General features: G+C 50.8%; 9 protein-coding genes across 9 annotated transcripts; 5 read left to right on the forward strand and 4 right to left on the reverse strand.

Moving 5' to 3' along the window:
• Window positions 1-423: 423 nt before the first annotated feature.
• On the reverse strand, window positions 424-1,569 carry AFUA_6G02180 (GNAT family N-acetyltransferase; the record flags this gene model as incomplete). Its single annotated transcript, XM_742766.1, has 1 exon — window positions 424-1,569. The coding sequence occupies one exon, from the start codon at window positions 1,567-1,569 to the stop codon at window positions 424-426; it is 1,146 nt and encodes a 381-aa protein (XP_747859.1).
• Window positions 1,570-2,529: 960 nt separating this feature from the next.
• Window positions 2,530-3,650, forward strand: AFUA_6G02190 (SGF11 family protein; the record flags this gene model as incomplete). Its single annotated transcript, XM_742765.1, has 2 exons — window positions 2,530-2,635; window positions 2,740-3,650. 2 exons carry the CDS (start codon window positions 2,530-2,532, stop codon window positions 3,648-3,650), a joined length of 1,017 nt encoding a protein of 338 aa, XP_747858.1.
• Window positions 3,651-4,149: 499 nt separating this feature from the next.
• On the forward strand, window positions 4,150-6,497 carry AFUA_6G02200 (C2HC5-type zinc finger protein). The gene has a single exon (XM_742764.2). It carries the CDS (start codon window positions 4,366-4,368, stop codon window positions 5,977-5,979), a length of 1,614 nt encoding a protein of 537 aa, XP_747857.1. The 5' UTR covers window positions 4,150-4,365; the 3' UTR covers window positions 5,980-6,497.
• Window positions 6,498-6,763: 266 nt separating this feature from the next.
• On the forward strand, window positions 6,764-8,785 carry AFUA_6G02210 (cytochrome P450). Its single transcript, XM_077804930.1, has 3 exons — window positions 6,764-7,023; window positions 7,116-7,727; window positions 7,795-8,785. Exons 1-3 carry the CDS (start codon window positions 6,946-6,948, stop codon window positions 8,683-8,685), a joined length of 1,581 nt encoding a protein of 526 aa, XP_077661066.1. The 5' UTR covers window positions 6,764-6,945; the 3' UTR covers window positions 8,686-8,785.
• AFUA_6G02215 (Mpv17/PMP22 family protein) lies at window positions 8,786-9,915 on the forward strand. The gene is made up of 3 exons (XM_077804931.1): window positions 8,786-9,163; window positions 9,224-9,673; window positions 9,744-9,915. The coding sequence occupies exons 1-3, from the start codon at window positions 9,068-9,070 to the stop codon at window positions 9,894-9,896; spliced, it is 699 nt and encodes a 232-aa protein (XP_077661067.1). The 5' UTR covers window positions 8,786-9,067; the 3' UTR covers window positions 9,897-9,915.
• A 74-nt stretch (window positions 9,916-9,989) lies between these two features.
• AFUA_6G02220 (MDR family MFS transporter) lies at window positions 9,990-12,024 on the reverse strand (the record flags this gene model as incomplete). Its single annotated transcript, XM_742762.1, has 3 exons — window positions 9,990-10,777; window positions 10,835-11,645; window positions 11,713-12,024. The coding sequence occupies 3 exons, from the start codon at window positions 12,022-12,024 to the stop codon at window positions 9,990-9,992; spliced, it is 1,911 nt and encodes a 636-aa protein (XP_747855.1).
• A 1,314-nt stretch (window positions 12,025-13,338) lies between these two features.
• On the reverse strand, window positions 13,339-15,961 carry glkA (glucokinase glkA). Its single transcript, XM_742761.2, has 2 exons — window positions 15,632-15,961; window positions 13,339-15,563 (listed from the first exon to the last, which is right to left on the reverse strand). The coding sequence occupies exons 1-2, from the start codon at window positions 15,812-15,814 to the stop codon at window positions 14,265-14,267; spliced, it is 1,482 nt and encodes a 493-aa protein (XP_747854.1). The 5' UTR covers window positions 15,815-15,961; the 3' UTR covers window positions 13,339-14,264.
• A 4,641-nt stretch (window positions 15,962-20,602) lies between these two features.
• AFUA_6G02242 (putative serine/threonine-protein kinase) lies at window positions 20,603-22,214 on the reverse strand (the record flags this gene model as incomplete). Its single annotated transcript, XM_001481392.1, has 6 exons — window positions 20,603-20,784; window positions 20,838-21,129; window positions 21,165-21,514; window positions 21,573-21,679; window positions 21,707-21,887; window positions 21,989-22,214. 6 exons carry the CDS (start codon window positions 22,212-22,214, stop codon window positions 20,603-20,605), a joined length of 1,338 nt encoding a protein of 445 aa, XP_001481442.1.
• Window positions 22,215-22,885: 671 nt separating this feature from the next.
• Window positions 22,886-24,479, forward strand: AFUA_6G02260 (Mic19 family protein; the record flags this gene model as incomplete). The annotated part of the gene is made up of 3 exons (XM_742758.2): window positions 22,886-23,596; window positions 23,811-23,868; window positions 23,970-24,479. Exons 1-3 carry the CDS (start codon window positions 23,538-23,540, stop codon window positions 24,477-24,479), a joined length of 627 nt encoding a protein of 208 aa, XP_747851.2. The 5' UTR covers window positions 22,886-23,537.
• Between the last annotated feature and the right edge of the window lie 127 nt (window positions 24,480-24,606).

The raw sequence follows: 24,606 nt of genomic DNA on the forward strand, positions 1-24,606 counted from the left end.
AGATGGGAACGAGACGAGTTAATGACTGTGATTAGCGAAGCACTCCGCTGTATGCAGCGATATCCGCGTTATTTGTTTTTGTATTTGCGATGCACCTCTCAGACATCACGCTGTTCGAATCTTGCCTGTACACTCATTCTGATCTAGTTGCGTTCACTTGTAAATACAGCACTTCATGATCATGAAATATAAGACTCTGTACGGCGGCTGGGGTAGGAGCTCGATGCGAGATATGTTCTTCTAAGCACAAGAATGTCAATCTACAGCGCACACGCGACCAACGTCTGTGCCTGCGTCTATAGCTCGTCAAAACAGTTTCTCATAAAGGCAGGGTATCCAGGACGGCAAAACAAATGCTAACATATTGACAAAAAATCACGCAATGAAAGCAGTGAAGAGAATGCAGAGAAGGCATGCGTCGGCTCAATGTCTTTGGGGCTCATCATCTGCTTTCCTTTTCCTTGGGGGGCCATCACCCCCCTCCAGGATCCTGGACTCCGTAAACTGGACTCCTTGGGCATCCGGGTCATCGCTATCCTCGGCCTCGACTTTTTCCCAGTCATCGTCTTCGTCCTGGTCCCTCGCATCATTTTGGCCCGGCTGAGCCTGCTCCGAGCCGCTCTGAGAGGTTCCGTCTGCGTCGCTACCGTCATCGTCACTCCACTGCAGAACCAATTTAACGATTTTCGCTCCAGAAGGCTTCAGTCGCCGGTAGTAGTTCTCCACCAAGCCCTCCTCTACCTGAAATCCCCGGGCAATGTACCATCTCAGGCCCTCCTCGTTGGCTTCATGGACGTGCGCCGTGACAGTGCGGATGTTGTAATGTTTCACCAACTCTGACACATTGTAGGAAGAAAAGGATGAGGAAGAAGATGAGGAGGAAGGCGACGGTGGGGAAGCGAAGAGTATAGAATTGAGCAGGGAGGCCGCGATCCCACAGCCTCGATACGGGGAGAGCAGATGGAGAGTCTGGATGTAGAGATTCGTTGGCTCCGGCTTCTGCGAATGGGAACTCGTTTCGCTCCCTACAGACAAGCGTTCAAGGCGGCATCTGATGCCTCCAATAACTTTGTCTGTTCCAGTGCTTGCTCCTAAGCCCGATGCGGCGGGTGACGGGGTGGTGGACGGTGCCGCGGCTACGGGATGATCATGGTAGATCGCGACGCGCGAAACCGACGCGATGACGGGGTCGGTGATTGTCGCCGTGTAGAATGAGTTGGGATAGCGGATAGGTAGGAGGAGACCCGTGATGCGAGTCAACGAGGGGATATGCGCGGTGCTGACTGGGTCGATGGTAACGTGAGGATGAGGGGTCTGGTAGCCTGGGGAGATGGCGTGAGGGTACGCGGGAGGTTGAAACAATGGATCCCTCGCCGCTGGCGGTTTGAGACGCGACGCTATGTTTGGTGTAGCAGAAGGGCTCGAAGACTGTGGAAGAACTAGTAGTGAGGGAGGCTGCATAGGAGGTCTGGAGTGCCTGGGGGAGGGGGAGGACGCGGGAGGGGAGAGGGGCGGAGAAGAGGGCGCCTTGTTGGACTGATGCGCTTTGGCAAAGAACTGATATGCCATGGCTAAAAAGATCAAAATCTACCAGAAGTGGCAGAATAAGCAGTCATGAGGAGCAGAAACTGAGAAGGCAGCACCGTTGGGCCAAAGGTCAGACAGACGCAAACAGCAGTGCAGGAACCTCGCAACTTGTTGAGGAGTTGTGATTGTAACACTGGAACCGCGCGGAGATGCGATAAGATAAGATCGACTTTAGCCGGTCGGCGGAGACTTGCAAGAGCCAGAGGAGACACTGAGAACTTGAGATTTGTCCGTCAAAAGAGTGACGAGCCAGCCTCTAGGTTTTACAGAAGGAGTTGCTCTCGCTGGTGGAGGAGTTATCTCTTGTGTTTCTCTTGTCTGCCCATCTGCTATTAATGCAGTCAATCCATTCACGAGTGTGAGGTAAGTGGTCATTCCACGTCTGGAGTCTTGTGGCGCGATCTGTTCAGTCAACTGACCGTCTCCCTGCCTTTGGCGTTCCGCCTCACAGCACGAGTATTGTTCAGTTGGCCATTCCTCCGTGCTCCCTCCGAGTGTCCTCGTCTGGTCAATAATACAAATGGACAATAGCGGTTGTTTCTATTGTGCTGCTCTCTCTTGAGTCCCACTCGCAATTCTCCATCTCGACCCGGCCTCTATCTGCTTGGGGTATGTATCCTATTCGGCGCACTGTCCGATTCGATCGCGTTGACAGCTTGGAGATCACAATAGGCGATACATGGAATTGTTCCCTATTCAGAGGAATTCTTCCGTCAACGTGTGGGTCGGTCACAACACATTGCTGGGAAGAGGTGTCGTAACAATAGGCTATTGAGGTTAGTTGCGTTCGGAATCTCTGTCTTCTCCTGGTCTATCTATATATTGCAATAGCTTGACTTCCATTTTCTGTCAACCCTGTCTCGCTTCATTGCGCCCTGCGTTTATGGTTCTCAGTTATCGCTATGATCCTACGTTTATACCATCTCCGATCTCTACGCAAACATGGCTGCAGAACTTATCCCAGATTTCCTCCTTGCATCTAACAACTCTGAAACAGAAGATCACTTGGCCAAGATGGGTGATTCGAAAGAAACAGAAGCTCAGGCGAGTTCGCCGCCTTCAGGAACAATAGCCAAGTTGGTAAGCCGGCTCCTCCTTCTCTCTACTTGCTGTTTCCCGACGATGGTGCTTCAAAGCACATTAGCTGACCAGGTCAGACCTGCGACATTCTCAATGAGACATTCTACAACATCATCCATGATATCGTTGCTCAAGTTCATCGCGATGAAAAAGTCGCTCGCATGCGCTCCGCGGTGGTTGTTGCCCGGCAGAAAGCCGAAGAAGAAGTAGCCAGGCGTCGTGAAGATGCAGGCGGCAAGGCTACGGGATCCGTGGATTCAGAAGACCTCAAGGGCATCCGAGTAGAAACGGATGGCGCCGTGTTCGAGGACGGCAAGGTCTATCTGAAAGGCAATCCTCTCCAGACCACAAAGGAAATCATCTGTCCTGATTGTCGCTTGCCACGTCTGCTATATCCAGTAACCGGAGTCGGCGCCCGTCCACCTCCAGATCCGTATCGCGAATACTGTCAGAATCAGCCACTGATCACGAAGCCTGGACACGATGTGCACGGGAATCCCTTCGCTACGGACAAATTGAACCCAAAGAAGAAAAAACAGACTAACGCTTCCAACACTCCCGCGTCCAGCCCTCCGACCACTCCTGATAGTTCTTTCAATAAGACCCAGGAGAAGGTGTCATATCCCACTGTGAAATGCCCCAATTGTCCGAGATACTTTGTGGTCACGCGAGTTGCTCAGCATCTGGATCGTTGCATGGGTCTATCGGGCCGACAGGCCAATCGTAACAAAACGCCCATGGAGAATGGCAACGGCTCTCCAAGCACTGGGCCTCCGAAGCGTCCACTAGCAGACGATGACGCACCACCGACTCTGACGAAAAAGAAAAAGCTCAATACACACAAAAAGCTATCTGGGAAGAAACCACCCCTACCTCCAAGCAGCAAATTGAGAAACGGTCTGACTCCCGATATGGCTGCAGCCGCGGATGCGGCGGCCTCTGGGGATGTTGACGTCAAACGCGAGGCCAAAGACAACGCATGAGCTTATCATCCTGTCTGGCCACCTTGATCTTGCCTTTTTCTGGGTCTCTAAGGTGCCTTACTTGAGGATGAATCCTCTGGACATAGTTTCCATCCGAACTTTCCTTTTCCCTTGTCCTTAACGATATTGACGTAAATATTGGGCATCAGAAGGCGTCAACAGGAACCTGCTCTGATACTTTAAACATGCCTGGCTGAACGGTTTGGGACAAATTTGGCGCCCTTTTCCTTTCTTTCCGTTGCTTTCTTCATTTGTGGCTTCGTTTAAATTGGGATATTTGTTTTTTCTTTGCTTGTCCGACCAGTTAGTCGTTGGCATAGACGATGGAGCACTGATATGTACAATAGCCTGGCAACACCAGCCAGCTCCTTGATAACGCCCACGTGGAACATTGCTTGTGATTTATCAAATGACCTCTTCAAGTAGTCGACTCGTCCAAGTCATAAATAGAGACACCCGCTTTCTACTTGTTTCATCATAACATTTGTGTAACCGCCGAGTGTGGAGCCTAGAATCAGCTCCAAGGTGAAGCGGATAGATATTGCCTGCCGCACGACGTCGGACCCGCAGAAACCCACCATCGATACGGGCTTATCGAGTCTTGTCATACTGTACCGAGACTCATTCTGATTTATTGGCATGATCCCAGATGAGTCACTCATTTTGTTTCAAATAAACCTCCTCTGAGCTTCTCCTTTGAGTTCGCGCGCAGATAATGAGTAACTCAAACCTCGTCGCGTGGGCAGTTCCTCGCCTGGCCCAGCTCTTGCCACTGGACGAGGAGTCCCTGACACAGATTATCACTTACTCTGCCGGTCTTCCAAAGGAAGAAGGTGCCGAGCATCTCAAAAATCTCCTCGGCGACTCGCCCGCCGCCTTCGAATTCATCGCCTCCTTCAGCGCCCGCCGAGACCAAACCCAAGCCCAAACCCGATCCACCGTCCCATCGCCAGTTCGAGGCGGAGAAGAGCAATCCGCAGCGACCGATGCATACACCACTGACAATGTGAATTCTGGGACAAAGGCCGGAGCCAAAAGGGGCAAAAAGGCCAAAGCGCCTCTTCACAGCGCGGGGCCTGTACGCCGGCCTGAGAATTTCGGGAATGTGGCGGGAGGCTACAGGAAAGAGGATCAGGATGAGGAGTATATGTCGGCTGGAACGGCTCGGCAGGTGAGGCAGGATACAGCTGCTTTACGATCAAAGGGTTCAGCTTCTTCGCTGCAGGTTCCGCAGCGGCAAAGCGCTTTGTCTTCGCTTGAATCGTCCGCCGCGTCGTCACGTACGCAATCCCCCGCGCCGAGGTCGTCGGGTACCCCTAAGAACCCGCCGTCCGCATCGGGACCAGTGCTCTCAGACCTCCTGCCCAACGTCAAGTCGAAAGCTGCCAAGCCATCTACCCGACAACAGGGAGGCGGAAGCTCATCTAAAGGAGCGCTTACAACAAACAACATCTCCGACCTGACGGCCGCGATTGCGGCCCTCGAAGTCTCTACGAATCCGACGCTAGGAAATGGCAGGCAAAAATGCAACTGCTACGCTACAATCCATCCGCTCTTCGAACCGGCTCCAAACTGCCTGAACTGCGGCAAGATCATCTGCTCCCTTGAAGGTCTCCAGCCATGCTCGTTCTGCGGGACGCCGCTCCTATCAAACGAAGAAGTGCAGAGTATGATCCGGGAGCTGCGCGCGGAGCGTGGACAGGAGAGGATGCGGGCGCATAATGAAAGTGTCCATCGGGAGGGTGGGCCCGGGCCGACTCCCGTGGGAAACAGCAAGCTTGACGCGGCCAAGGCGCACCGTGATAAGTTACTTCAGTTCCAGGCGCAGAACGCCAAACGCACGCGGGTCGTCGACGAGGCTGCCGATTTCGAAACGCCGAATGTGGCGTCGACGTTGTGGATGAGCCCGGCCCAGCGGGCGTTGGCACTAAAGAAACAGCAGCGGATACTCCGAGAGATGGAGGAACAGGCGCGGCCAGAGTGGGAGAAGAAGAAGACTGTCATGAGTTTGGATATCAAAGGAGGCCGCGTGACCCGCGTGTATCAATCTGCCGCGCCTGCGCAGTCGAGCTCGGCCGCGGAGGAGAAAGAGGAGGACGTCGAGGATGTGTCATATGAAAAGTCGAAACCAACTGGCGGTGAAGCTTTCAGTCGGAACCCATTACTCGCAGCTGGCGGCCTGCTACGACCCGTTTGGAAGGCTGCGGACGACAAGCAAGAAAGGACAGCTACAAAAGAACGCAAGCAGACATGGCGGCGTGTCCAAGACGACAATGATGACAATGAACAATGGATTCTCGATGGTGGTTTGCACGGCTATACCACTTAGCTTCTGAAGATCATCATCCTATCTACCATGTGGAATCAAAATCCTCGTCTGCATGGCAGAAACTGGGCATTCCTCGCATTGTCTGCACATCGGTAGAGACTGTGCACACATCCTCCTGTCACCACCTGCCAATCCGATAGCGGCGACTTGGCCGCCCCGTATAGACTGCGACATCGCCGCGCGATTTCTGTGTAGTAGTATATTGAAGGAGTAATTTTGCGCAATTCCTCCGCGCCTATTGTTCACCAAATACCCGCATTTGCTCCGCGGCCCACTTCAGTGGTGGTGAAGGTCTTATAATCCAGCTGAGGTCGGATATCAGCGGGTGTTTCTGGAATGAGTAGTGGATATGGTCTCCTCAACCCCAGTTAATCTGGGCAGGAGATATAGTGCACTATTCAGTGGTGACCGAGATTACGGTTGTCAATAGCCTCACGAGATGAATAGAAGCATATGCACATGGTAAATACGAATGCACCAATATTGCTGATCTCTGTAGACCACAGTATCTACGTTGCATCCTTGAGCTTCAATCTGCGGATGGGTGACGTACTGCACAAAAGCAACCAACAGAGAGACCACATAATTTCTACACATCCCCATGCTATAGATATCTTGCTTGGTCGTCGGTATTACTTCCATACTGAGTATACTCTGCTGACTGTCAGCTGTCCGCAAACGATGACCGCATGGACGGCGGATGTACGACCGCATCTAACCGAGCCAGCATAAAGATATAAAGAACCCCTTGGCTTGACATTCGACAAGAGATCCATACGCACCTAATGGATTACTACCTCTGCTCTGGTCGATTCCCCATTTCATCACTATTCTAGCTCCATCAATTTTGCGGGGGGAAAGTGGGAAGACCATTGGAGTCTTGGCCGCGGTTAAGGTCGGCTAGCATCGGCAGTTGCAGTCGTCAGCATCATCATTCATCATTGTTTCATCTGGTGCTTTGAAATCATGCTGGTTCAACCATTATTGGAGAATTTGTCTGTCTGGGGGGCGGTGCAGGGGATTTTGTCTCTGCTTGGGGTTTTGGTAAGTTCCTTACCTTTTAGCCGCCGGATCCAATATCTCTCTGGTATACTCTGATCTCCCCGCACCACCAGTGCTGACATTCTGGACACAAGACACTAGCGTATGTCACTTACAATCGATTTTTCCACCCGTTACGCTCTATTCCTGGACCCTTCCTCGCTTCGATCACCCCCTGGGTACAACTCTACCACGGCCTGAAAGGCGACCGCCACCTATGGCTTCACCGGCTACATGAGAAATACGGCTCCCATGTCCGGGCGGCACCCAACTTCGTCTCCATCAACACGGACCGCGGCCTGCACGACATCTACGGCCATGGCAAGCGGCTCCGCAAGGCCAATTTTTACAATGCCTTCCCCGCCATCAAGGGCGTGTACAACACGCACAACGCCATCGACAAGGCGATGCACGGGCGCAAGCGGCGCGTGCTCAGCCAGGCATTCTCGGACCAGGCGCTGAAGAGCATGGAGGATGTGATGCTGTTGCATGTGCGGCAGCTCTGTGAAATTCTGACCGGTGGGCTCGACGGCCCCAAGGGGGAAAAGAGCGCGACGGCCGTTTTCAATCTGGGGGACTGGTTTAGCTATCTGACGTATGATGTGATGGGGGAGCTGTGCTTTGGGAAGAGCTTTGATATGCTAATTTCCAGCGGGCGGCGGAAATTGATCGAGCTTGTGGATCGCGCTGCCAATCGGCACTATGTGGTATGGCCGTCTTTCTCCCCTCCCCCCTGATTATTGAGAGAAGCTGACGTGAAGTCAAAAAAAAAAGTGCGGATTGTGGATGCCCCTAGACACCTGGCACCTGGACCAGATCCTCATCCACAAGTTAACCAACGACCGGTGGAACTTTATCATGAACTCCCGCGTCGAAGCCAACGAGCGGGCCAAGGAACGGACGCAGGCCGGCCACGACGCCAAAAAGGACTTCTTCTACTACCTGCTCAACGCCAAGGATCCCGAAACGGGCAAGGGCCTGACGACACCCGAGCTCTGGGGCGAGGCGAACGTCCTGATGATCGCCGGCAGCGACACGACCTCCACCACCATGTCCGCGACGATCTTCTACCTGGTCCGCAACCCCCGCGCCATGGAACTGCTCCGGAAGGAGATCCGTGAGAATTTCTCCTCGGTCGAGGAGATTGTCACTGGGCCCAAGCTCAACGAGCTCGTCTACCTGAAGGCGTGCATCGACGAGGCCATGCGTCTGGCGCCTGCTGTCCCCGGCGCGCCGCCCCGCGAAGTCATGGAGGGCGGCGCCATGATCGATGGGGTTTTCCTGCCCGAGGGCACGGACTGCGGGACCCCGACGTACTCGATCCACCGGCAACCCGAGTACTACCGCGAGCCCGAGGTCTATATCCCCGAGCGATGGATCGAGGGCGCGACGTGCCAGGCAGGCAGCGAGTCATGGACGACCAGCAAGGAGTCCGTTGAGCTGGCGCGGAGGGCCTTCTGCCCCTTTAGCATCGGGCCGCGGGGGTGTATCGGGAAGAGCATGGCCTTCATGGAGATGCGGCTGACCATTGCGCGGTTGATGTTCCTGTTTGATTTGGAACTGGCCGATCACAAAGGCGAGGATGAGAAGGGCCAGCTGGCCCTGGTGGACCATTTCACGAGCGCCAAGTACGGGCCGAATGTTGTTGTCCGGAAGAGAGTTTGAATTTCTGTTTTGTGATAGTCGGATGATTGTAAATTTGCATGAGCTATGACACAAGCATATGACAAAATTCGTCTTATCTTTTTTTTTTTTTTTTTTCTTTCGTTCGGACAAGTCCAACTTATAAGGAGTCTACAATCTACACGGTAGTACAAACAAAAGACACGGTTGCCGCACGTGGCTTGGCCGCAGGAGCGTGTTTTATGCAATGCAAAAAACTCCCAGCAGCTGCTCCTGCGAGCATATGCAAAAAGCTAAACTACGTGCACGTCAAGTCAAAGATCATCTCCTTGTCTATCCATCCACATCCGCAATCCAACCTACAAAATTTATTTCTCTGTCTTAACCCCGGGGGGAGAGAAAATCACAGTATGCTATCCGCAAAATGCCCTCCCCCCTAACAACGACCCTAATCCAATCCACCCTCCTCAACGCCCTCTCCAACATCCTCGCCCAAATCATCGCCCAGCATAAAAAAGACGTAAGCACCCTCTCTCAACCCTTTCGTTGCAAATGAATTTTTCAATAAAATGATTGGTAGGGCCCGTTCACACTCAACACCCTGGCCCTCCTCCAGTTCCTCACCTACGCCATTATCATCGTCCCCATTAACTTCTCCTGGCAGAAGTATCTGGAGGCGAGATGGCCAGGGTTTCCTGGGAGGAAGGGCAGGAGTACGCCTACTGCTGTTGCTGGCGCCGAGGCGAAGACTGGCGCTGTGGTGGTGACGGTTGAGTCGGCGGATCTGCTCCCTGTTAAGGAGAAGGTGGAGGAGAAGCAGCGGGTATCTGCAGCACGACCACGACCACGATCACGATGGCGCTGGCGCTCGCGGTCGCGGTTGCGGTCGCGCTCCGGACTGGGCAATTTCCTAATGAAGTTCGTCCTCGATCAGACGGTTGGGTCGGTGATGAACATCCTCTTGTTTATTGTTTTGATTAATGTGCTCAAGGGGGTGGGGTGGAGCAGGATTGGAGAGTTGATCTATGAGGTACGCTTGGTCCATTTCGTTATAGGTCCTTTTCATGGAGAAAAAATGGTGATTGAAGTAATGAGGGTAGGACTTTGGGCCGATCATGGTTGCGCGGCTTAAGTATCGGCCTGTGGTGTCGGCGCTGTTGTATACGGTGGTTCCTGTGGAGAGGCGCGTGGTGTTCGGGAGTGCCTGTGGGGTTGTCTGGGGGATCTATTTAAGCTTATATGCTGCTGTATAGGCGGGAGATTATCATATTACAGGAGTGTCTTTGAATTCATTATCTAGCTAAATCATATTCACACATTAGAAGTCTGTCATCTAAGAGACAAAACTAAGCGACAGGCCATCTAAAGGACAGCGATAGACAGCCGCCTTGTAAGCATGTGTCCCGACCCCATGCCAACGCCTGCATCAATTCAGCAATAAGTTTAGATGCAATAAACAATCTATATCCGCGCGCAGCGATCAAGTCTAAGCAGGGAGTGCTTCGATCTTCTTTCCCTTCACGGAGAGCCACTGGACTGGAAGGACGCCGATGATCGAAATTGCCGCCATGGCAACAGCAACGTAGAACGACTCGGTGATGGCGTTGCTGTAGGCAACGAGGACTGCCGGTAGCACATCCTCGGAAACAACGTGTCGCAGCATAGTGGCACCAGTCCCTGCGACTTGTGCAGCATTGACACTCGGCGCCTCGATGGCCAGGTTTTTGAACAGTTGGTTCTGGAATACGTTCTGCCCGACTGAAACGAACAGCGCGCCTCCGAGAGATTGGGTGAACATCACGATGGCCGTTGCGCTGGGGACATCCGTGTCCTGAACCGCAGTCTGCACCACAATCATTGCTTGCTGAAGTCCGACGCCAATCCCAATCCCAGTCAGGGCCTGGTACCCTATCCAAGCAGGATGGCCGGAGTCGACCTTCAGTGTCGATAGCAGACCGGCCCCGATCGTCATGATCACCGAAGAGATCAGCATGAAGGGGGTGTAGTAGCCGATTGCCGAAACCAGGAACCCAGAGACGAGGGACATCAGAACTGTTCCAAGCAGCATGGGCAGGTTCATGATACCAGATTTGGTCGCCGAGACGTCTTTGATGGCTTGGAACCAGATTGGAAGCTATATCACCGAACGTTAGCCAATTCTAGATCAGGGCCAGCGAGTCAATCTGCACACGTACATAGTAAACGAACAGCATGAACGCAGCCGATACAGAGAAGCTATAAAATGCAGCACCCCAGACGTTACGGTTCTTCAATATCCGAGGAGGCACCGTCGCATTTTCCTGCGCCCAATGCTGCCGAGCCGCGAAGATCACGATCAGAACGCCGAACACGACGAACAGAGCGATGATACGCGCATTGCCCCAGTTGTACTTGGTGCCTCCCCATTGCAGCGCCAGGAGCATGCTGATGATAGCAGGGAGAAAGACAAAAAGACCTGGCAAGTCCAGCCGCGACACCTGATCCTTGAGACCCGAATTATCCTTGTATGATTTTGGCGCCTTGAAAAACAAAAGGACGAAGAGCCAGGTCACCCCCCCGATAGGCAAGTTGATATAGAAACACCATCTCCAGGTGACATGGTCGGTGAAGGCACCACCCATCAGAGGCCCAGCCACACTGGAAATGCCATACATACCACCCAGCACACCGGTGTAGATTGGACGCTTCTGCAGCGGCACGGACTGGGCGATAATCAGGATCGAACCGGTAAATAATCCAGCAGCACCCAAACCGGCTACCGCACGGCCAATGATCAGCGCGACAGAATTAGGAGCGACACCACAGATCAAAGATCCAATTTCGAAGATCGCTATCGCAGTGAGATAGACCCATTTAGTCGAGTAGAACGTGTAAAGCTTGCCGTATGGAAGCACCAGGGAGCAAGTGGTCAGCAAGTAGGAACTTCCATACCAACCCACATCATCCAAAGAGTTGAACTGATCTGTAATTTTGGGAATTGCCGTCGCCAGAATAGTATTGTCCTTGCGAAATGATTGAGGTCAGTTGGCTTTTCTCGCATTGGAGAGTAAGATGCTCTAGAGTACGCACCAAAGACATGCAGAAAATCACCAGGCTGATACTGGCCATGACAAAGCCCAGCTTCCATGATTTCAGGTGTTCTGGCTCTTGCTTTTCATTCCCATGGCCCTCGCTATATTCCATGCCCATTGCCTGGCTTTCACTGCGTCTCTCAGGAACAGGCGACTGGGGATATTCAAGCCCTGGGGAGGACTCCACTAGAGTACTCTCCTTGTCGGATGATTGTCGTCTTCCTGGTGCGTGTGGCTCAGAAGTGAGCTTTGTCTGTGAGCTATTTGCGCCAGGGCTATGCGGCGAGTGGCCGCTTGCTGTGTTCTCCATGACGATGGGTAGGTGTTGGAGTCCCTTCGATATCAATGTCGACAGTAACTTGGAGCGACTGGAATTGCGTTGCTTGCGAAGAGGAACAGAAATTTCACTGCTGATTCTAGAATCAAAACAACCAGCCAAGTGACGGAAGCAAGGTCGACCCCATGCGTGTTGTGAATCTGCGCTGATCGACTTTGGACAAGGGAGCAGGTGGTGGCGTTTTGACCGCTTGAGAAATTCCCTGTAATGGATGGACAGATATTTGACTGTGCAAGCCTGAAAAGGGAGACAATTCACTCTCCGGCCGCGGCAGAGGACTGACAGTGTTAAAGAACAGGAGAGCGAGCAATGACTAAACGCGGATCGGTTGTGCTACCTGCCATTCACTGGCTGGCCAGTCTTTGAGACCACATCCAGGTGCCTGCCTTGATGTTATCCCCATAGCCTTACTTACATACCTGGAGTTATGCTCCTCGACCATCCGGTATGGTACGTAAGCAAGACAAAGAAGACCGCAATCAAGGAGGAGAGATGTACTGACGTGCTGCCAAGTGTCCCATCAGGAGATGTATCCATCAAACAAAGGTATGCATCTTCCCAAAAGGGCAATTACTATCATCCAATGCAAATCAGCCTATGGCTTAAGACCTGTGAACGACCGGATGCCAGAGTTTCCTCCTCCGAGAGCAGCATGAATGTCAATCCTTGTAGATGCCCCGGTGATCCTCGCGCACATCTGAGTAAACAATGAAGCATTCCGAAAGTAGTTCTTGGTCTCCAGGAGGCGGTGCGGCAACGTGTACTCCGTAATCTCTCCCTAGTCCCTGCCTTACATTCATCATCTCCTGTTTTAGAGCATGGACTGGCCCTTGTAGTTCGGACTCCTACAATTCCCGAGAGTCCGCGACAGATCATCTTGTGCCTCTGCCTCTCCAGGTTCCTAGTTGTCTCCATCGGGTTAGGTTCTAACAGGTGCCATCTGCAGGCCAGCACACCTCCAATCACCGTACACTTTAAGTCTAGAGGAAATAGTTCAGAGCACAGACAAATTTCTAATAGGCATAAACAGACTCGCTGCTCTTTTTTTTTTTTTTTTCACATTGCTGGTCATCCAAGGTTACTATTACTATCCCCGACTCGACATCAAGAATCCAAGTCCCAAGTCCACATATGCATCGGCCCCCATTAGACATGATAAATGGGGCATCAGCAAAGAATGGAACATATCCATCCTTATCCCCCTAATCATTTACTAGATAAATAGTCAATTCAGGATGATAATCAAGCAAAGTACCTGTTTCATGATCATCCCTTGAGATCGACCTCCCTAGTGCGCCGCCCCTTGCTTGTGGCTTAGTCTAGGAAAGTAACATGTTTCTCTGAGTCGTCGCCACGAGACAAAGCACATCATATGATGGTGTTGGAGGTTAAACAAGACCCAACCCTCCGTCCACTCTACTGTGAGTCTGTGTCTGTTATTGTGGAATATTTGTGCTTGGTTAATCCTGGGAGAGCTTATGGTTATTGTACATGGTGATATAATCTAAGGGAATATTATGCTGAAGTTTATGTACGATTTGACGAATATGAAGACTGAGGAGTAGGTACGCGGTCCATCCAGGCTATGCATGGTAGTAAGCGTGAGTAATGATATATGTTGCAGAGGAATATCCATGTCCCATCATATGACAATAGCCGTATCCAAGGCTCATGTCCAATTCTTGTGCATTACTGAGCAGTCGTGTAACATTATTCCTCTATAGCTGAACGATTGCAGAAAGAGTGAGATATTTATTTCCCCTCTACAACCGGTTTTCTATGATGAGATCCGATGGGCTTGGTAGATGAATGATTCCTAACTTGATATATCCCAGAGTTTGGGCAGTATAACGCCCCTCAATGACTATATTAATACACCTCCGGGCTCCAAGCCTAGCCTCCCAGCACCAGATCCATGCAAGGATGAAGTCCATGCATACGAGAGCTCGGGTGCTCGCTTCCCGCCGAATGCAACTTCAGGTTTGATCTTGGGAGTGGAGGCTCCTGTACATCCTAGGCCAACCGCCACGGGTGATGCCACCGAAGACTGGCAGCGTGAAGGGTGCTTGACCAAGTTTGCAAGCAGGTACTTCGTTTCAGTCAAGTATGGAAAGATTGCAAAGACCACCGGCAGAACGCAGAATAGACAGTACTTCGTTTCGGCATTAGGTTTCTATTCCGTTTTTCTTTTTTTTTTACCCCTTTCGAAACATCTATTTCGGCCCAGATCCAGTTTCATTCCTGCTGGCAACAAGAGCAATCAGGGCAGCACCGACTCCACTGCCGTCTTTGGAAATGCCAATACGCACTTTCTTCTCGCCAGCAGCACCCACTTCAGGGACCTCCCGCAGAGCCTCGCGAATGTATCCCTCAAAGTTAGGGTAGAACTCGACCAGACTTCCATCCACACCGATGTCGACCATATCATCCGTCTCCAGTTTACCGGTGGAAATGAGGATCGCAGCAAGTGGCACAGCGCTGAGGCGAGCAGCACGCTTGCCAATGGCATGCACCAGGACTTTGACGGCCTGGCATTCGGCGTCGCTAGGGTTCTCGATTTTCAGGTGATCCTTCAAAGCAGCCTTAACTTCCTCCATCCTATCGGTCTTGTCTGCCTCCACCAGGCTCAGGAAGCTGGTGTCGATGCCCCATTGCCTGTACAGAGGCGAGTTCTCCGGAGTGACAACTTTGGAGGATTGATTGGGCTTGAACAGACCAAAGGCCTCGTCCTTGTGCATATCAAGAAGAGCCCGGCGCAGGATCTCACCCAAGAACATACCCGAGACACGCTTTTCAAACATCTGGATGCCTGGGTTGTTGCTGTCCTCATCCAACTCCTTGTCCCATTTCGTGTTGGGCAAAACACTGAGGTGGTTATCAAAGCTGCCCCACTCGGCGTTGATGATCATCTCTCCAGTCGATTTTTCGTAATCCGCGTGTTCAATCGTCTGCAGCTTGGTGATCCGGTCGAGCTTCTCGACATAGGCACCGTTGGTGCCAGTGCCGAAGATGGCGCCAATGAAAGTTGAGGTATCACCGGGAGAGGTGTAGGAACGAGCCATCAGAGTTCCCACGGTATCGTTGACCAGAGCGGCCACGCGAACGGGAAGGTCCAGCTCATCAATGGCGTTTTGCAAGAGAGCGCAGACATCGTGACCGACGGCATCGGGGATGTTGAAGCCCTTCGTCCAGCGAATGAGGGTACCTTTGTTGATCCCCAACTGGCGCACAGGGAAACTGAATGTGAAGCCCAGGTCGAAGAGTTCCTCTTCACTGTTTGGTTCACGACGGCGTCTCAGATGAGCCTCAAAGTGTTCGTTATGGTGGATTCGCAGAAACGCCTCGATCTGGCGAGCTAGGAACAGGAAAAGATCCTTGGAAGTACCAGAAGCCATCAGTTCGCGGGGGATCATGATCTTCGACTGTGTGAGGTTGAATGTGGTATCTCCGTGAAGATCGATCGAGCACACCCGGAAGTTGGTGCCTCCAAGATCAACAGCAAGGTACAAGCCCTGTCGAACATCTTCTAGTCAGTCGGCTGCCGGACTTTCAGGTCGTTTTTAACGAGAGAAACAAGTACCTTCTCAGTACCGTTCGGTACAGAAGTGACATAGGTAGGAATTTGGCTGAGTGTCGTGTGCTCCTTGGTGAGCCCCTCGCACATCTCTCTGATATACTCTTTGACACCACTCTGGATCTGCTCCGCAGAAAAGTCAAACTGGCGCGCAATGCGCGTAGCTTCGGTCACTAGAGGTGACGACATTGTGTATCAGATCGAAAAGAGTTCTTTGACGAAGACGGGGTATCGAAATCGGGGAAGGAAAGGAAACGGAAAGAGAGAACGTAGAGAGGGAGTAAGGTTTGAGGAAGGAGCGAGTTTATGAGAAACTACGGAGAATGAAGAGGATGGTAAGAACACTGAGGGTATGATGATGATAATAATAATAATAACAATGTGAAAAAGAGGGTAACAGGAGGTAATAATATTAATTTCGACTACAGCTGCCAAGGTGGAGGGGAGGAGGGGTCGATGAGGTCAGTGATCCTGGAGACCATTCCATCCCACCAATTTCGGTCTGGTCATTGTTGGCACCGGCCGATGTTCACAACGCAACGGGAATAGCACCGGGTTCTCCGGCATGAGGTACTTGGATTACTACCTATTATTACCCACTACCACAGCAGACAACCAACCGAAGCAGACGGCATGATAGTATTACCGTCTGGTCGAAGGATTGTGCTCTGTCTCTTCGTCGACGGCTTGCCGGCCACGTCGTCATCGTGTTTTGTTAGGGATCTGGTTAGACTGATTCAATAGTCCTAAAGCTAAGCTTGACAGGATCTAAATCATCAGTGCTAACTCAGATAGGTAGACACGCATGACTTGGAGGTTCTGATGGTCATCCAATAATGATTCTTCTTTTGAATCTCTGCTAACATTGCTAGTTCTCTATGACTTTCCAACCTCAACACTTTGACAAAGTCAATCATAAGAGGACAGAGACAAGATCCCCAGAATTTCTTGTAATGATCCCTTCCTTGATGTTTTTGTAGCGCCCTTAATCTCTCTGACGCCACGAAACACCTGTGGGGTATTGCTACTCTTACCGGTGAGAAACAATGGTTAGAACCGCAACTGGAGAACCTGGAGGAATAAACCAGAAATGCACGGTACCTGAATATGCATAAAATGGGAGAAGGGTTCCTGAGCCTTGTTCATTCGCTGCAGTCTGTCATACTAGGGAGTAAGTATCTTGCATATTGACGGATCCTTCCTGTCGAATATGGAGTGGACGCGGAGAGATGGAGACCCCTCCTTGACCTCAAGAGTGACCAGTTGACCATGTGCCTGCGGGGTCATATGCCATCTTGGACTCTTTTATATTGACTGTAGGCTGTATGGAGTAGATGTATCTCCGTACTGATGGAGCATGTCTCTCCCGATAAACTGTTTCAACTTGTTAGGCCCTCGTACAGAGTCGGGTACCTATCCACCAGATACGTAAAACTCTTCCACTCATGTTCGACTCCGACTAACGTCCGAACCTTGCTTTCCCGCTTCAATTTAATCTGCAGGCGACGTTGAGTTCTATGGGATTATTTCTATAGGACATAGCACAGTTTGATGTATTAGGAGAGTTGATTAGATCTTATCTGCCATTCAGATATAATGATATCGTCGTCTGCAAGCCCGGACCTTGAAAACCACATACATACTTCAGTTGCTCCAATTATTCCAATACATCGTTGTTGCCAATGATGGCTCTTAGGGTATCCCAAAGAAATAAAAAAAAATAAAAATAAAAATAAAAAATAAAAATAAAAATAAAAAAATAAAAATAAAAAAAAATAAAAGATAAACATAATTCATAATGTCCTAAAAAGAAAATCATACAGCATGATGCATATCTATTGCCATACTACTGAACAGGATTTCCTACGGAAGCCGACGACTTTCCACTTCCAGGATAGGCTTGTGTTTGGTTCCACAATATCACATCTCTTTCGTGTTGAAGCAGGGCCGGTATCCCTCCTATTCCATCAAAATGTTTAAGGATAGGTTCTTTGTTGGGTCATGGTCAGAAGACGTGAGACTTGACGCCGCTGTGTACGAACGCTTGAAGAGTAGCATTTTTTTTTTTCGTTCTGTCTTGACAAAGGCAGGTGGGTCTCTTTAAAGACGGTTATGAATTATGTGACATATCCTCTGTTTGACTGGTTTGCACATCTCAACTGTCCTCTAACCTTTTTTGTCAAATAATACCTTCGAACGCCATACTCATCAATGGGTGATCCTGTCCATCCCAGTAAACCAGCCTACGAGGACGTGGCCTCCTAAGGCTTTGGCTCATGGGTGTCGTTCTCGATCGAGCCAAAAGCGCATCACGGCTTCCAATTAGTTGTGTTGATCGGGGGCAGTCCTTGGGCGAACACCCACTTACTTTGGATGTGGCCTGATCTCGAAAGTGTCAAGCATCGCTTTCATATTTGCGAAACGATCTCGAGCCATGGAAATTCGGGTCTTCATCAGTGGCTCTTCCAAATGGCCCCTGTCCAACGGCAATTGATTCATTGAGCCAAAATGATGTCCGTTAGCTTGCACCAACTATTAGGAGTTCAGAGTCCTGGAAAACTTCAGATACTGACAGCGCTCCATTGGCGGAATGGCCGGGTACCCAGGACCTTTCAGGATATGATGAAGGGGATTATCTCGCTGCGTTGTTCGTAGCATGGGAGTATATACTGTCGGCGAGATGGACGTAATCGTTGGACGCTTTTCGAACTAACGTTGTGGATACAAGTATACCACTTCTGGCAATCTTGAGGATGCTTCACGGACCGACCTGTGCGATATCTGCTAGGGGGCCCACGCATATGGTGGCGCCTACACAATAACCCCACATGATATACTAATATACTAGGATCTAAGACTTAGAATGATGGCGTGTTTCTCCGACAGAGAGATACTAGTTTGGTTCCTCGCGCTAAAAGAAGGCGCCAAATAAATACCTGCTTCGAGGATGATAGCCAGCTGCGCAGTTGTCCTATTGATAACGGTAAAGGGGCGGAAAGTTGCCGCTCCCAGCCGCCATTGATCAGGGAAGCTGGCTTTGGCTTTTTGATCTCGTGATAACAGGATATTTGACAATTGTCAGCCTCTCCTGGGACACGAATGAACGACATCATTCGCAGATCGTTGGCCTTCCGGCGCTAAGAAGGCGCCCACCAGCCAGCCAGCTTAGGCTGTTATCAGCACCTATTGGATATCTTTAAGCGCCTTTCTTAAATTCCTTCCATGCCTTGTGGGAATTGTTACTGTCATGTTGCTGCACATTACGGCGACCAGACTGATTATAGTCGTGATAAAGCGACCAATTGATTGCATTTTATGGAGCATGCAGCCATCGCCAGAGCATACAGTCCAGTCTTCGACGGAAAGAAACGCCTCTTATCCTGGCTTAGCAGAAGCCGTTGATACATCCCTGACAATCGTCTAGGCAGTCTTGGTTTATCGGTGTCACAGGGTAAACCCACAAGGCACGCTTTCCAGTAATTATTTGGAAGCCAACTTGAACTGAAGGTCCTGTGCTTTTCGGGGCCTCGCGCTGAACTGGTTGATGGTTCAATGTACCTTTCAGCCCTTGCGATTCAATACTCAAGGATTGAGGGTGGCAGGAGCCCGTGTCTTGCGGTGCGGTGCAGTAGCACATCCACGTTTAATCCCGCGTCAATGTAAGATGAAGGTTTCATTAGAGACAAGTCTGCGTAAACTGTGGATGTTTGCACCACAGCAGTGAACTTCTGGGCGTGCCGAAGGACATGCAGCCTGTTTCTCAACGCTTGAAAGCTTGAGACTCGGAAGGGCGTGTGATTCTATTGGTTATGGTGGCTTCAAATTTGGCTTCCGGATTCTCTTGCAAATTTCCGTGTGATCTTTCAGCCTCGTGCCGGACCTGGGTGCAGGGTGTCGTGGAGAAGAGACTGTAGCGCATCCAAATTCCATAGGCCTTCCCAATTGGCCTAGGGTGCTCTTCGTTAGCTTTTACACAGGCCCCCCCACCCTCCAAAGCAACCCCAATCCCACTCCAAAACGGAGCCAAGCGCTTAGAAGTCTATATTCTGGAAGTATCACAGAGATAATCCAATGTAAATACTCGCAACCTCGCAAGCCGTACCCGTTCCCTCGTTGTAGATCCTATTCTCAGAACTTTTCTTGGTTGTCCCGTTGATCCTCTACCAAAGCCATTTCCAAGCTTTGCCTCTATCCATAGGTGGAAGACATGTCTCGCGCATTCTCTACCGCAGCTCGGGCATTGAAGTCCCTCTCCTGGAGTAATAAGGGGAACAAACCAGGATGTCTCGTTGGTCAAGAGTTATGCTGAAAATGCCGTTGAACTCGTACCACAGCTATTTGACAAGGTGGATTCAGCGACTGTGCAGTAAGGATCACCGCCGGCCTAACAGCTCCTTGATAGACCAGGTTGACTAACAATGGACTAGGGGCGACCCTCATCCCACTCCGCGGCATAATGGCCCTCTTCACGCGTCTATAACTTTGGCGAAAGGAGATTCACGCGTTACATCTGCACATGTGTACCCTGATGGGACTGTGGTCTTTTCAAAGGCTATGTATGGCCGGGTCAAAGTTTCGCGCGTTGCTGGGGCCCCCGAGGGCTCTGGCCCCGTTCAATGATCTTGAGACGTAGCTTCTCATGCGCAGCAGCGGGTCGCACGATATAGTACAACGCGGTCGTGGGAGGAACTTGTGAATTATAAGTTGCGGATCAAGGCAGAATGGCATTGTTACTTACAAGATGAAACTCTGCATATATGTAGACCATTACTCCTTAAATTGTCGACGCCTTAACATGATGCTCATGAGCAGGCGAATATTCAATTGATAACCGCTCAACGAACAGTGTAGTAACCTTCGCCGTATGTACGTACGTCCTGGCATATTCTGGTCTGCAAGCTGAACCTTGGGCGATTAACCCGTTGGTTCCCACATCTCCCGGCGTTTTTAACTATTCAAATAAAACTACCCAGTTACTCAACCTCCAAGTTTGAGGAACTGATGATCCATTAGTTCACGAGCTGTCTTCCTCTCCTCCGGGAGCCAAGTGAGCATTTGCCGAACAAAGGATAAAAATGCTTCTTGTTCTTCCTGTTCGAGGAGTGGGGTTGTATTCTCTAAGCTTCGAGACGGAATCAACTCATTATGGCGGAATTCCCCTAGGCTAGTCAGCACACCAGGTATCGACATATGTAGCAGTTGGTCAAACCACCTTCTGCATCAAAGAAGGGACCACCAAAGAATTCCTGGGCATTATTGCATAGTTTGCCAGAGTCGTTCAAAACAGGCTGGGGCCAGTTCTGGTCTGACATAGTCTTTGATCTCGCAAGCAATTCCTTGGGTGGTGGGCCGAGTAGAGCAATCATTTCCGCAAGGTGTGACCTTGCCTCGTATTTGCCGTCGGCATCATATACCTGTTTGAATAACTCCTGGCTTCCAAGGATATTCCACAACTTGCCGAACAGGATAGTTAGCATTAAGGCCAAGCCAAACGAGCGGTTAACCTAACAGGGAAGTGTGTAGTCGCAGGGTATCTTACCAAAACACCAAAGTTCCAAATATCCGCCTTGAAATCCCAACCGCAACCAAGGATCACCTCTGGAGCACGGTAGAAATCTGGTTGGATAGGATAAATGCCAAGTTGCTTTCCTACCACTCCATCTTGAGAATCCAACTTGTCAAGTCTCGTTGCAAGTCCGAAATCTGCTATTTTGGGAATCAGATTCTTGATATCTCGCCCGTCAAGAGCACCGAAGTCATTATGGCAGCGGTAGATAATCCGACCACCCTTGCCGTCAATCTTATATTGCATTTTTTGTTGCTGTTTTATAAAGTTGGTAAGAATTCTTTCGTTTTCAAAGCTTATGAGGATGTTACTCAGCTTCAGGTCTAAATATAAGATGAGAAAATAATATTATAAGCAGTAGAGCATTGCGAAAGCACTTACCACTGTGGACCACTTGGCACTCTGAGTGGAGATAATCAAGACCAGCAAGGAGGAAATAGATATAGGCCGTCGCAATGGGCAAGGGAATCCTGCGATCAACAAAACGCCTCTGTAAAATCCAGATAGGCTCTCACATTGGTTCATATACAAGGCATATGTGCCTCCCTTCAGGGCCAGTTACTTCGACGTCATCCAGACATGTACGCAAAACTACGCGGCCCCGATGTCCTGGATTTCGGTGCGCGATATGGCTTTCAATCTCCTTTTCATGCTGAGCATCATCGGCACTGTTACTGTTAATTATTTTGAGAGCCACTATTTGCTCATGTTGCCATTTAAATCTTAATTGGGTGGGCCATGATCAGTTTCTCCGTCAAACGAAGCATGAGAGCACATTTACAGACGGGGATAACTACCTTGAAATGTCTCTGGCAAGCCATACAGTAGATTGTGATTCAGTACTTCCCCAGGATTTGCTGGGTAAAAGCTCGCTGAATTATAACCTGGACAGCGCTCCTCGTCGACAGGTTCCTGCTGAGGTATTGGAGGTTCCACGGTAGGCGGCACCTGCCAGAGCGACTTTTTGGCAAAGGTGAACATAGTACGTCGCGATGCCGAGGTCAGCCACCGAAGAGGTAACATTACTCCATCTGAGCGTTATCGGAAAGCTGTGGGGATGATCTGAGCGGTAGGGAAGTGGCAGGAGAGCCGAACTCGAAGTCGGACGTGAACGTCAATTTGGACCGACGGTTGAATAAAATCTAACGGCGAATATATGATATCCGGTGTGATTACATACAAGTCCAGGGGTAAAGGTGCCGAATGGAATGGATTTCAATGTGGTGTGTTAGAGGGCGCGTTGAGAGGTTGGAGAGACACGGGAGAAAGAAAATCCTGACGCCGGAAGCAATATACACCAAATGCCGATCTTATCATGGTACTTTCTTCGACGGTCATGATGGAGGCGCTTGGCCTAGGTCAGTTGGGCTCCAGCCCTGGTTGAAGTGATATTTAAGCGTGCTGTCGGGACTTCAAACCAGCCCTCCAACATCAAGACTTGATTTCTTGCCGGCTACCGCCCAGGCACACCTACTTTAAAACTAAGGTGCCCCTGGCAACAGGCGCCACGAGAATGACGCAGGTCTCCAGGTACAAGCCGTTAAGTAGCTGCGTTCTATGCGCAACATTGTGGACGCTTCCTCTTACGACCTTAATTGAATGCCATGTGCCCAAGCCTTCACGCTCTCCAATCGTTGACACCAACCGCCAGTGGATGGAAGTACCATCCCACATGATGAGGAACCTGAGGGCCTACCCTTCTTTTGCCTCAGTTTGATTATAAAGGAAAAGAACTCCATACTTACATGCATTGAAGGCCAGCAGCGAGGCAACTATATCCCAGTTAAGTGTGAAATATTTCATTAACAGGGGAGCATAGGTATAAGACTTGGACACATCAAACTAAACTATTTCTTTGCATAATAATTGAACATGTTTTGAAAAGAATATACTCCGTAGTAAATATCAAGACTCTCAGCATTGTAAGGCGCCGGCGGGACTGGGTGCAGAATAAGTGGCCCCAATAGAAGGGTGCGTATTCAAGAGGTTTCGTGCCTGGGGACAAATGCTTGCTCATGGGACTGCTCCCAGAGTGCTCTGCCTGGGGTTGCTTCGGAGTGGGTGCATGCCCGGAGCAGTTGTGCACGTGTCTGGGAGCGCTCCGCTGAAGCTTTACCCATCATGACTAATACTATCACGTGACACTACATGCGGAAGCATCGACTGCCCGAACTGAATTCGGCCGGCGGAAGTCGGCTGTTCCAAAAGGTGATATCAAGATCTGGGACGGCATTGCAATTGCCCCTCTACATTCCTGGCGGAGTCGACTTGGCTACCGTTTGTGCTGCACACATCGACATTGGAACATAGTTGACGCAGAGCGAGGATTCGCAAAATCCAGACATCATGGGCGCCGGTAGCTCCAAGCCCGAAGGTTCAACTGGCTCGAAACATGTTTTCACCAGGTATGCACTACAATACGTCTCTGACCCCAATTGCTGCGCTGTTGGACTTTATTGTGCCTGGCATCACCACGACGCTGTCGTTGAGTCAATACTCGAAGGGCCCGTTGCCGAGCGGGCAAAGTCCTCGCAATAAAAGCAAGCTGCAGCAGAAAGCCCTACGGCCGAACCAGCCATCCAAATATAAGAGCAATCCGCTGACTTCTCAATCCAACAGCAACGCCCCCATCCAATTCTCCTCTAACCTCGTCGATGCCCTCCAGACGAACACCGAGGTACGTCTCCGAGCCCAGCTAACACACCCCAACACCCTTGCAACCCAGACTCCAATTGCACTCCGAACCAGACCACAACTATTAATCTGACAAAAAACCAGACCGACTCCTCCCGCGCCAAGAGCCTGGAGCTCCAGATCCAAGCCCGCGTAGCCCAGGAACTCGAGCGCCTCCGCGAACGCGAGCAGCAGACCCTCGCCGAAATCGAAAAGCGCCTGGCAGAAGCCAAAGACAGCGCCCCGGCCGCCCCCTCATCAACGCCAAACATTACCTACCCAGCGGGCTCGCTGAACCTAGACGCGCCGCGCATCCCCTTCGCGGGCCGCGAGTACGAGTCTACCCCTGCACCCACTGTCGCCGCCGACCAGCCCATCAACCGTGATCTTAGCCGGGAGTCGGTGAATGCGGAGATTGAGCAGCTGCGCGCTAAGCTTGAGGGACGGCGGAAGCTCGTCGAGGTGGATGAGAATGTTGAGCGGGCGCGGAACGAGGTTGTGACCTGTTTGCGGTTGCACGATAGACGGCCCTTGGATTGTTGGAAGGAGGTTGAGGGCTTCAAGAGGGAGGTTGCCAGGCTTGAGGAGGCGTTTGTGGACCGTGTTGTCGGTTGAAGGGTTCAGATATGTGCCGCCATGCTGATGCTATTTCCTCTGTTGTCTTAACAAAATAGATCTACCCGGTCCTTCTCGCGTCATGCCTATGTATAGCTATCTGTCTATTGGTTGGGCTGATTGAAAC

The sequence above is a fragment of the Aspergillus fumigatus genome, chromosome 6, assembly GCF_000002655.1.
Source record: "Aspergillus fumigatus Af293 chromosome 6, whole genome shotgun sequence".
NCBI classification, from domain to species: domain Eukaryota; kingdom Fungi; phylum Ascomycota; class Eurotiomycetes; order Eurotiales; family Aspergillaceae; genus Aspergillus; species Aspergillus fumigatus.